The sequence below is a fragment of the Lynx canadensis genome, chromosome D3, assembly GCF_007474595.2.
Source record: "Lynx canadensis isolate LIC74 chromosome D3, mLynCan4.pri.v2, whole genome shotgun sequence".
Lineage (NCBI taxonomy): Eukaryota > Metazoa > Chordata > Mammalia > Carnivora > Felidae > Lynx > Lynx canadensis.
Window position 1 is genome coordinate 4368838 of NC_044314.2, and position 12475 is coordinate 4381312.

The window sequence follows — 12475 nt, forward strand, 5'->3', positions numbered from 1 at the left end:
ACACGTAACCATCGCTTCCCTTGTTAAAAGACTGGAGGCCAAAACCAGGGAAACAAGAAGAGTATCAGGAATAAACTAAGACTGAACAGGAAAGGGGCCCGTGGAGTAAATGGAAACGACATCAACCTTAGAGTCAGAAGTTCCGAGTTCCTGTCTCCATTCTCAAGAAGTCACCTAAGACCCTAACCCCAATTTTTTTTAATCTGTCTACCAGAGAGATTAGACCAGACAACAGTGTGACTTCTAAAACCCTGTTTTTAAAACAAATTCCATTGGGGGACACTGAAATACCTTTTTAATATTTAAGTGCATTCCAATTTTTCAGACTAGTGCAAATTTCTGTTTTGAAGCACTGACTGGCCACAATATTAAAAACCCATACCCGTTTGCTACTATGATCACGACAATTACCCGGTGTGTTACCAGCACGAGACCATTCCCACCCCTTTCATTTACAGCAGCACCTTCCAAAACACAGTAGGAAGGAAGATCTTCTACTGAGGCAGACAACATAGAAGGATCTTCCAGCTCCTCAAGAACCACATGGAGACCTAACTGTATTCAACATGCTAACTAACTCTCTCTCAGTCCTTCCAAACAACCACCCTTTGGTCCAGCCCAGTAGATTCCTGCAGCGCCTCGGCATCAAATGGAAACAGCAGTACAAAAACAACATTCTGAAAACTCATAGATCCAGAGAGGAGCACTTGCTGTGCTTGGAACCATTGTTCCTTGGCACTCTGGGAGTCAGGTAATAAAGCCTTTGTGCTAGTTCTTGTTAAAATGCTACAAGGGCAGCAAGGGGAGCAGAGGTCTCCAGGGCCGAACGAGAGCAGACAGAGGATGTGGAGGCAGAGCCCATGGGTACCCAGGAGAAAAGCACCCAAGGACTAAGAAGTAGAGGAAGAGAGCACATGACTAACCAGTATGCATCTTTACACGGACGGTTTCCCGTGCACATGACCTGCACACGGAAACACAACTGGAACACCAAAGTCCAAGGCACCAGCAGCACACGGACATCTGCAGCGTGGCCACACAACTCTACGTCCCTGCAATTTTTTTTTTTTAATTTTTTAATGTTTATTTTTGAGACAGAGACAGAGTGAGAGCAGGGGAGGGGCAGAGAGAGACGGAGACACAGAATCTGAAGCAGCTCCAGGCTCTGAGCCATCAGCACCGAGCCCGACGCTGGGCTCGAATCCGTGAACTGTGAGACCATGACCTGAGCCGAAGCCAGATGCTCAACCGACTGAGCCCCCCAGGGGCCCCCGTCCCTGCAGTTATTATTTGGAACTATGCTGCCTCAGGTTACACGGAACTGGGATCAACCAGTTTTCATCACAATTATCCACAATCAATAGCATCCCTACTTGAAATTACAAACAGTGAAATTCTCATAAAAATAACTTTGCCCCTTGATTCCTAGCAGGCTCTCCACCTCGTCCCCTCCCTGACTACTCACAGTCCAGAAAACTGGAGGACAGCAGACAAGTCAAAAAGGAGTGGCGGAAAGGCCAGCACTCACTAGGCAACATGCCACGGTTCTGTGACCCGGCCCGGCCCGCCTCGCCCAGCCCCCCAGGGAGGTCCTCCCTGCTTCAGCACCTCAACTCTGGTGGGGCTACCGTCCTTACAGGTACTGAACACCCCCAAACCCTGCCTGGAATGGGCTGCCCTGGTTACCTAGCTCCCACTCACCTGCGTCCCAAGTGCTGGCTACCCGACGCAACGCAACCTTCCGAATTGGTCCAGCGAGACTTGGACGTGTCTTTACCTGAGCTTTCTCCTTCCATTTGAAGCGGCTATTATTTTGGCCATTTCAGCCCTAAAGACCAACAGCAGTGGCATGTATTGATGTTCCATAACTGTTTATTTAGTATTTTTAAAACCCTCCACTTCGCCCCATCAGCCACTTACACTCCAGGAAATTCCTGCAAGGTTCTTAAGATGTCATGCTATTCTACACTTCACTACTTTTGTTCTTTTGCTCCATCTACTGAAACTGTCCAAATTAGCCTGGCGAACACGTCCTCATCCTTTAAGCCCCAACTCAAACATAACCTCTCAAGGAAGCCTTTCCTGGTGTTTCTAAGCAGAGCCAAGCACTCCCCGAGGACCTCTGTCCCTTGCTCTTTCTTACCCCTCGTGCGTCCCTCTTCACGTCTGTCTCTCCTGCTTGGAGCACATGATGGCAAAGCCCTGGCAAGGCCCCTGCACCAGCTGGTCACTGGGTCCGCACAGAGAGGACACTCTCAAGAGTGTGCCCTACAGGACCTGAATCAAGACCTGGTTCTGCTTCCCTCCTATGTACACTTCCAACACCTCCTCTTACTCAGACTTAGACAAATCAAAGAGCAAAACCTTTCAGAAAGTAAACGCCTTTCAGAACCACATGAGCAGGAAGAAGGAAGGAGAAAACAGGTTAACTTCCCTCCCCGCAAAGAAATCACGGGACAGGCAAAGGAAACCAGAAGACTGGCTATCCCCCCCTATTCCACCGTTGGATCAGGAGAGCTAAAGAATCCTGAGAGTCCACAACTGGATCTTAAAATCACCACGGAACCATCTTAAAATAAAAATAAAGCAAAAAAATAAAAAAGTCCCTGAGATAGGAATTTGTCACTGAAAAAGATCTTGGGCCAATGCTGTCAACTACAACACCAAGAAATGACAACGTATATCGTGTTTCTATTTCATTACAGGTTGACGATACACACTGCCTCGAAATAAACCTATGACCCCCTCTTCCATGACGAAAATTCAAGAAAACACCACTACAAAATGGAGAGTAAGGCGTGGGGGTGGCAAAGCCTCTCACCATCTCCTCCACTGTCCCAATCTCACTCCCAAATCTGTCCTGGATTTACAAGAGTTCCCTGTAAAATACCCAAGAATCCGTATCTGAGAAAGAGTGTTTTTTATTTTAATATTATAACTAAGATGTCTTTTAGACATTCAAATTACAAAGTGATTTGGACGTAAAAAATCTAAGACAATGATCATTCACTAAACGGGACTTCAAGGACTCTAGCACCAGAGGAATAAACTAACAATGTTAATTTTATATTCCTCGCTGACAGGAAGAGAGACAGTAATCACTACGTGGCATTTTTAAATTTCAAACGAAAGGCAAAAAATATATCATCAAACAAAAAGCATCAATATATTACATACATAAAGTATGTAATATACCCTTTAAAATAAGACTATTTGAATCTTAATTTAAATTTTTTACAAAACTGAGAGAACCTGCATTTTACATTGTTACAAGCATAATTCATGCCAGACCATAAAACAAACTCTTTCTATCTATATCTTTTTAACCAAAACAACCAGTCAAACCAAATGCTTATGTTATCTGGCTGGATACATCTGTAGATATGATGGGTGTAATTAATTGTTCAGCTAAAAATGCAATTCCATGGTGCTTTTAATGATTTAGGTATACACAGCTTTAGTTCTCAGAACAGACTAAAAATAGTGATTTTAATTTATTCCTGCTGCCTACAATTACCCACAACCATGTATTTTTAAATATTTCCAGCCTATAAAAATTACTAATTTTTGCCACTTGTGTTTATCTGCATTTAGACTTTGATTTGGATAAATTAAGCTCTCAAGTGTTCCTTGCTTTATGAAACTCTGCATGTTGTAGACTTCAACACAAATAAATGACTTGTACCATTAGAGGTTTAAATAATGTAATGTATTTCATGCTCAGCCTGAAGCTGGATTCCAATGAAGTTGCTAATGCACGTAATGATTAAGTGTAACTCAAATACTAACTGTGTTGTTGAAAACATGACAGGCAATAATTTGGTCTATTATATTCTGCCATTTAATTGCCTAGTACAGACATTCTCTGACACATTATGAAGCAATGATTTACAATTATTCAAGCTGCAAAGGTCAGAAAGTGACATTATAATCATCTACATAGAGATCCCTTCTAATGCACAAAAACTAGGTAATGCCACACACACACACACACACACACACACACACACACACAAAGAGTTTTACTGCATTAGTAACTTTCTATTTAAGGTTTCTTAAACCAAATAAGAATAAACAGCTCATAAGCACATCAATACACAATAGAAAATGTCTAGAATCTTTTCGTGAACCCGGATGTAACAGACTTAAGAAAATGCCCTTATTCTCTCCTGATTAGGTAAATTCTACTCTACTACGTAACTCGACACACAAGATTCAAGACCAGACACAGGGAAGTCCTTCAGAAAATAACCTAATCCCCAGACTACGAGTACTGGGGTCTCTGTGAATCACGGCATGCAGCAGTCAACGAGCACTTATGAGGTTGGTGGAAATCACACTGGTCTGCTACTCTTTTTTTTTTTTTTTTCCTAAGTAACTGATCATAAAAAACAAACACAGTAACCAAAGCTGATCAATCTTCACCCCTCTCATCCTAATGAAAAGGTAAGAATATTCTCACCTGTCCTGGCACTTAATTCTATTATACGATGTTCAATTTGTAACCACTCAAGTGCAATAGACTACCAACACATACACAACAAAGGGGAAGAATGATAAAGTTACTGAAAACAATGCTTTAATGTGAGAAAGTGAAACAGAGAAAGAGACACAAAACCAGACTGAATTCCAGAATGCTTAAGGAAACTACCATGCAAGCAAGTTTTCAAAAGAACATAAACCTGAGCAAAAGCAGAAAACAAAATTGGCTAGGGGCTGGAAGGAGGTAGGTAAATTACAGTTATTACATTCTGGGGAAAACAACCTAGAGAGAAAAAAATAAGTACAAATTAAAGTCAATAACAAACCAACAGATAATGCACAAAGCAGAAAAATTTTTTAAATAAAAATTTAAAAAATAAAGGGACAGTTAAAAGTAAGGAAACCGTGGTCTACTCTTACCAGTACATAATTTGACTCCATCGCCAAAAATACTTTTAATCTCAAGTTTACCATCTGTACAATGGGGATAATAAACATGAGATGAACAATATCATGACACTATGAGATCAACAAATGAAGTGAATGTTAACAAACACCACCACCACATAAATACCATTTCTTATGGACAGGATCACATACCCTATTACATGTGTGGATACACACAGAGACAGAGAGACGTAAATTTAAACAGATTTAACGAAACGTGGGGTCTTTAAGCCACCCAGATTTCAAGTTGTGTTTTTAGTAGTCGAAGGTAGGAATCACTGATTTAGGGAAATATGTGTTTCACTTATTTCTAAACACATGTTCCCAACAAACATGATTAACTTCTGCAGAGAGATGCTCTATTATTTCTTCTCTCCCCACTAACCCTTGTCAGCTCCACAGCACATGCTCATGTGAACTACCCAGTAAGTGCTGAATAAAAATACAACCTATACTCTACAAAACCCCACTTGAGATCACATTCACATGTCAGAAAAACGTTAAGAAACTGTATTGTTCAAAAACTCCTCCTCTTAAAAGTGAAAGTAAAATAAAAGGCTTCTAAATAAAGTGATCAACAACAGGTTCTTAAAACAAGAAGCGCAAAGCAATACATTTTCGAAATTTTTACCATGTCGGGGGCACATATATAAACCATGGGTAAACAAAACTTAAATCCTGAACTCTGAACCCTAGCTACCTGATAGGAATTAGACGTCTAACACATTCAGCTACTTTTGTCAAACTGACTTACATCCGTAATATACCTTAGCTAAGATTTGCTGATGAAATGGAGACAATTATCTTAAAACCGAGCTTAACGAGTCAAAGAAAATCACTGTAGGTGCAAACAACTGGAATAAAAGTTTTAAAAGGCAGTCTTTGTTAAGGGGGTAGCTAACGCACAACTCTTCAGCCAAGCCTTAGTAAAAGTACGCGAGATACCTATCTGATGAGCGTCTACAATCTTCTAGAAAGGCAGACATGAAAAACCAATTACAAAGAATCTAATGTGCTCAATTCAACAAAACGCGCAGTTTACTATTTCCATCAATTTCGCTATAAAATGTGAGGGTTTTTTTTTTTTTTTTTCCAAGAAAAGCAAGAGTTACTAGGACAAAAGAATACAACATTGTTAGTATTAATTTCATTTTTAAAATGTCTGCTCCATTGTTTTTATATATTAGTCAGAACTATTCGAAAAGCAGTTTATTCTCCTGCAATTCAGGTAACGAAAAGGTTATTCATAAAATTCTAAAAGCCAGAGATGAAGATCCTAAGTACTGCAGAAAAGAAAACACAGTGCAGGGCCTTCTGTTTGTGACAAAATTATAGAGTTAATGTTCCTGAAAGATCACTTCACCTTTTAAAGCATGATTTTTTTAAAAGGTAAAATTTATAGCAATTAAAGCTAATGAAGAAATGCAGCATGGGCTGCTTATGTTCAGGAACTAATAGGTCCACTGAGCATTTCCAGGATTATTTAGCCATCAATGATAATGAATTGACATTGTCACCAGTGTTAATGTACCAATGCTACTGCCACTAACCTGACGGCCAATTCTTGCTTTTTATCATGATTCTCACTTTAGTTTTTAACCTACCTACTGCCCTATCCATTAGAAATACAGGAAATACAGAACGCCCTACAATACTTTTTCTTTCCCCTGAGAGGGTTCTAACTCGTTAGACCTAACTCATCAAAACTACTCGTTTCAACTCCACAGACAAACACTTCTTGGGTTTACTACAATTTTTCAGAACTTTCAGCGTCACCGTGACAATATGTACCCTAGAAAAGTTATTGTTCTATAACTTTTAAATCAAATTTCACTTACAAAAAATTAAGACAACTATTATTTCAAAGCGAAATAAAGTTCAATGACTACCATCATTCTCAAAGACACAGTTTTGGAATCTAGATTGCCGCTCCCGTGCATACATTCAGACCTCTGTGGCATCAGCACACAACTCAATGTATCTCTGTGTATTTATAACTCTTCATCCTGGGAATCGAGCAAATAGACCACGAGTGTCACATGTCAGTGGTGTGCGGTAACAAGCAATGAGCCAAGTGGGTTTAAAAAGGACAATCAAAGCCAACCAATCCTGTACTGCTTTTGATGCTACTTAGGTCAGAAACTAGTCTCCAAAAAAGTTTCTTCTTCTCTTTCCCAAGACTTAGTAACCCTAATAAAAATTTAAAAAAAAAAAAAAAAAAATGGAGGAATTAGATTTCTAATAACAGAGCATGCAAAAACTGCCCAATTATTTTGAAGATCTGAGGAAGAAACTGCTTAGTGCCATCTAATCGCAAATTCTCATTGGAGTCAGGGCCTTCCTCTTTCCTACAACTCATACGGTAAAAACAATAAATGAGGTATCTTTTAAAATTCCAAGACCTAGAGCAATTAAAATGAACCATTTGGCACTCAACCCTTGCAGCTAAAGCCAGTGGCAACAAAACTCATTCCCCACTGATCTTCAGGGGGCTTGAGGGCAAAGGTTCATCTTCATTTACTTTAGCTGCAAGTTACTGAGCCATCAATTCTGCCAATGAATAAATCACAGACCGTGGTTAATAAAACTGCTTGCAAAGTTATTTGTAAAACTATCTTAAGGGTCAAAAAATGCAACGGCATCCTGGCATGACATGACTGCCCAACAAAAGACAGAGGCTGTTTTTGACTTAAAAGATATTTGCCCACTAAATCTTCCACTAAAAAGGGAAACCTAATATAACATGTGCACAGTGCATAATTTAATTGAGCCTGTAGTATTTAGGGAATCGGCCATAAGAATTGCACGTTTCTCAGGTTTCACAGAAAGTGTTTTCACAGGATACACATATTAGTTAATTTCTCTAGCATAATAGCATTAAAATACATTTTTAATCAGAGAGAGGGTATTAAAATCCAGCTCTGAATGTCCTATGATATACCATAGATGTCATGGCATTTTAAAACCTTTTAAACATTTCTGCTAAATTAATCAGTTGTGCATTAAGGCATCTCAGTGCTTCCTATTAAACGCAACACATCTGAGTGACAGCTTAACACCGGCAACGATTCTTTAGAGGAAGAGTCATTAACTAAAAATGGCAAACAAGTTTTGGAATAAAGTTACACAAAAACATACATTATACACTGTTTATTTAAGCTTCACCTCTGCAACAATCAGTGACCAGTTGTCTGAAATTAAATCTTTTTCTGCCTTTCTCTTTATGGGATATGTCCGGGATATCTAGCCATTAATGTGACTAAAAATTAAAGCAGTATGGCAAAAGAGAAAAAAAAAAACACATATACGTTCCTAAAGCTGTATTATGTATTTTTTTTATGTCTTTAAATGGAATTTACAGTTCTCTCTGGCAATGTGAATGAACATCCTATAATTTAGTCAATTTACAGATTACAGGTTCAAATTGACCTTGTAGCCCATAAAATTGCTCATCTGCAGTAGAGGATTAGAAGTGGGAGAAGAATGTCATAACTGTATTTAAGGAATTTACCATAACAATGGAAAGGAGGGTACGCATGCATAATTTTAGCCACTCTTACTCATATCACTTCTGAATTCTGAAACAATGGCTATCCCGCACATGCTTCCTGGCTCACCACTGCAGAGATGGTTTCAGGTTACTCACCCACAGACATGACACTTGTATTCCCTCATCCCAAGGTGCCTTTTGACATGGTTTCTGGCATCGCCAAGCTGAGCCGTTGCGAAGTGGCATATCTTGCACTTGAATGGTTTTGATCCTAAGTAAATTTAACATAAAATATGATTTGAATTTGAATAACACAGTACTGATAGTTTAAGGAGAGGCCTAGATCTTAAACCACCACACTTTTCATCCGATTAGAAATTTCTGGCCCCAAAATGGAGTACTTGCTTTCCTTTCTAACTGGAATAGACTCGCATTCCATAATTATTCCACCAAGAAGACTTTAATGTTTCAGTGAGTGTTCCTAACTTTCAATAATAACACTCCTAAGATTTAAAGTCCAACGTGATGCCGCTGAGCAGTGCTAAGTGTATCAGATGGGCTAAGTAATTTTAAATATTTTTCTACCAATTCGCAAAAATATCTTTTGGAGTCGCTCAACATTTAAAATGGAACATTATAAAACACAAATGCATACACAGTAGCTGATATTTTTTTAAGTATATTTATCATCAAATACATTTCTCAGTGGCCATCTCCCTCCTACTTCTGCAGCTTTCAATTTATTCACATTAAGAATGGCATTTCAGATTTTTTTCGGACATTTATCCCAAGTGATTCAATATATTACTATTTTGGTAGCACACGATGTAAGAAAAGTTATCTGCTTTTATGATCATTTTATAGTCAAAAATCTGTGATGATTCTGCAAACCAGGAAGTACTGACATTTTATTTATTATTGATCTCAAGAACAAATATTTCATCATTAAAAAGCATAGTACCAACAATTTTTTTTAATTGCATAAAGAAATAAGGTTAACCTATACTCAAAAATGAGAAAGCAAACTAATTTCAGAGTCAACAAACCCGGTGTTGGTATCAGACAGACTGTAACTGGAACATAGTTAACTAACAGATAATCGGTACCCACGTGAGCAAGAGCAACACTCCTTTCAGTGTAACAGGTATATACCATTTTTTTCAATTTTCTAACCGCTAAGTCCTCAAACAAATAAATGAAAATCATAAAAATCACAGCCTAGAATCAGAACAATATGCTTCCAGATCTTTCGTAGCATGTTTAGTACCTATTTGGTGAAGTATCTCTTCTAATATAGTTAGACAGAATATGAAATATGGGAACTTCAATAAATATACAAAAAGAGCTCAAATAAAAAAATTGCAATAAATCACATCTGATCAATGAACCTTTGTGCAGTGCCCTTGAAAAATATAATCCTCCAAGAATACTTTGTTGAAATTGAAGCACTCAGTAAAAAATTTTAGAGTCTTAAATTTCAATTTAACTCCCAAAAGCTGACAAAAAAAGTGAAGCATTTAATTTTAATCTTCCAACAGAAATAAAAAAGTCAACAGTACTAAGCGCGGGCAGACAAGGTTGAATACTTCACAGCTCAATGACAATGAAGCCAGATCTCTTAATACTTCCACTTGTGCTGTTAGAAGTAGATGTAAAATATATTTAGCACCTGAATGGTTATATCTAGTCAGCTTTATCTGTTTAAATGTCAACAGCAGGTTGAGACCACAGCGCACAGTGATCACACCCTATCAATCACATTAGAAACTACAGTTTATTTAAATGATTCTGATAAAACCAAGCCTAACACTACCTGGAAACATTTCATCTGAAGCAGAATTCTATAAAGGGACACATAAAAGACGGGAGTGAGAAGAACCAATTTACCTGTACTTTAAACTGAAATGCATTCAAGATAATAAGGTACTCAGGAAATTATTAATTAACAATAACATCAGGACTCCAACCGAAGAAAATAAAGCTCTCTCAGTATCTGCATTACAATTTGGGTGAAAGGCTAATTTACAGTATCCTGTGGATTTAAGTTTCCTGGCGTGCCCCCTGCACTGACCCTGTGATGAGTCCCTCCTGAGTCAGCGTGCCTGCCACAGGGGCTGGGCACAGACCCTCCAAGTTCCCTTAGGAGGCTCCTCAGTGAAAACCTCTAGTTCCTCCAGGTCTCGGCGCTCACTGCTAGGGTGCTGACAGCACATAAATGAGCTACTCTGCTGACTGCTTTCATGCAGAAATCACTGAGGTCCTGACTATCTTTCACATCTTCTATTCACAGCAGGCTGTGTTAACATCTCCTTCCTATGCCATAAAAATTCCAGGGAACTGGAGATCATACTTTTCTGCATAACGAAAAAAAAAGTCCTTTTTTCCAATAATGTTTCCAGTTTTAAGCTTGGTATGCACATCCCAAGATGAAGCCAGGCATACTGTTAATAAGGCAAAATTCGTAAAATTATGTATTTCTCCCTTTGTCTTTTTCACAAGTGTATTGTGATTATTATAAACTGTCAATATTACTTTAAATAGTTCCATCCCTGGAAACAGCATTATCCTCACTGGGTTTTTTTCCTTTTAATTTGGCCTCTGAGGGTATGCCTGTTTAATTTTTTTTAATGTGTATTTTTTTTAAATATGAAATTTATTGTCAAATTGGTTTCCATACAACACCCAGTGCTCATCCCAACAGGTGGCCTCCTCCATACCCATCACGCACCCCCCCTCCCTCCCACCCCCCATCAACCCTCAGTTTGTTCTCAGTTTTTAAGACTCTCTTATGTTTTGGCTCCCTCCCTCTCTAACCTTTCTTTTTTTCTTCCTTCCCCTCCCCCATGGTCTTCTAGTAAGTTTCTCAGGATCCACGTAAGAGTAGATGTATATTTATTCTTGAGAGAGAGAGAGAGAGAGAGACAGACAGACACAATGTGAGCAGGGGAGGGGCAGAGAGAGAAGGAGACCCAGAATCTGAAACAGGCTCCAGGCTCTGAGCCGTCAGCACAGAGCCCGACGCGGGGCTCGAACCCACAAACCGGGAGACCACGACCTGAGCGGAAGTTGGATGCTCAACCGCCTGAGCCACCCAGGCGCCCCTCTGAGGTTTTGAAAGGGAAAAACAAAAGGGACTCTAGCTTTCTGGCCCCTTACAATTTTACCAAAAGAATCCCAAAGGCTTTTAAAACTAAAACTCTCCACCCAGACCTACACGGGCACTCCTCGGCATCAGTCACTGCTTGCTAACTGCCGGGCATACGCGGATGTGACGACAGCATGTAAAAAGCGATACTAAAACTTGATACTAAAACTAAAGAATGAAGTACGATGTATAGAACCCATCATCCAATGCTTCACCACGACGGCCTCCATTCTACAACCCTCCCTACACACTGAACACTCCCTTCCGCCCTTCATTCCCTCATTTGGTCAATAACAAGGGGGGGCCAGGTCCTGAAGGGGCCTGCACTGACCAGCGCAGAGACCGGCACTGACCAGTGCGGAGCCCCTGCTCGGGCTATGCTCAGAGTCAACAGACCACCTCACCTCACCACCTCTTCTCAAGCTGATTCAGCTTCTAAACCGGCAGACAGGAACTAAGTGCAACACTAGTGACCAGCTCTAGCCTGAGAATTTTTCAGCGAGCCCACACAACCCTCTATCTCCCTGCACGTGAACGTTTCCCAACAGCACAAGTGACCAGTGCACTCAGAGCACCAAATGAAGGGCTTCGGACAGTCTTCTAACTGAATGAGAAGTAACTTTTTTTCTCATTACTTTGTTATGAGAAAGTAAAGCTCTAGCCAGCGGAATAATGCAGGAGAGAAAATGCACCACTGTTTCTGGGCTCCTAATGTACTGGGAAAGGCAACACTGCCCTTCCTGGTCATGCCGACGACTTCACACGAGCAAAGGCACAGGAAAACTCTGGGGTGCTTTCTTCCTACAATTCTGGATAACCAAAAGTCATTTATTTCTTAGAGTGCTGCTTTCATCGTGCTAAGGATGGGAAGGAAAGGCTACATGAAGTAGAGAGTAAATCACAAAATATGA

The 12475-nt window shown here is 39.8% G+C and overlaps 1 protein-coding gene across 3 annotated transcripts in view; it reads right to left on the bottom strand.

Moving 5' to 3' along the window:
* ZNF407 (zinc finger protein 407) overlaps positions 1 to 12475 on the bottom strand; it is a 457064-nt gene that overhangs the window by 409922 nt on the left and 34667 nt on the right. For all 3 annotated transcript variants that reach the window (XM_030336740.1, XM_030336741.1, XM_030336746.1), the window contains one exon: positions 8576 to 8690. In XM_030336740.1, the coding sequence (XP_030192600.1) occupies positions 8576 to 8690 (115 nt within the window). The remainder of the gene's footprint in view (positions 1 to 8575; positions 8691 to 12475) is intronic.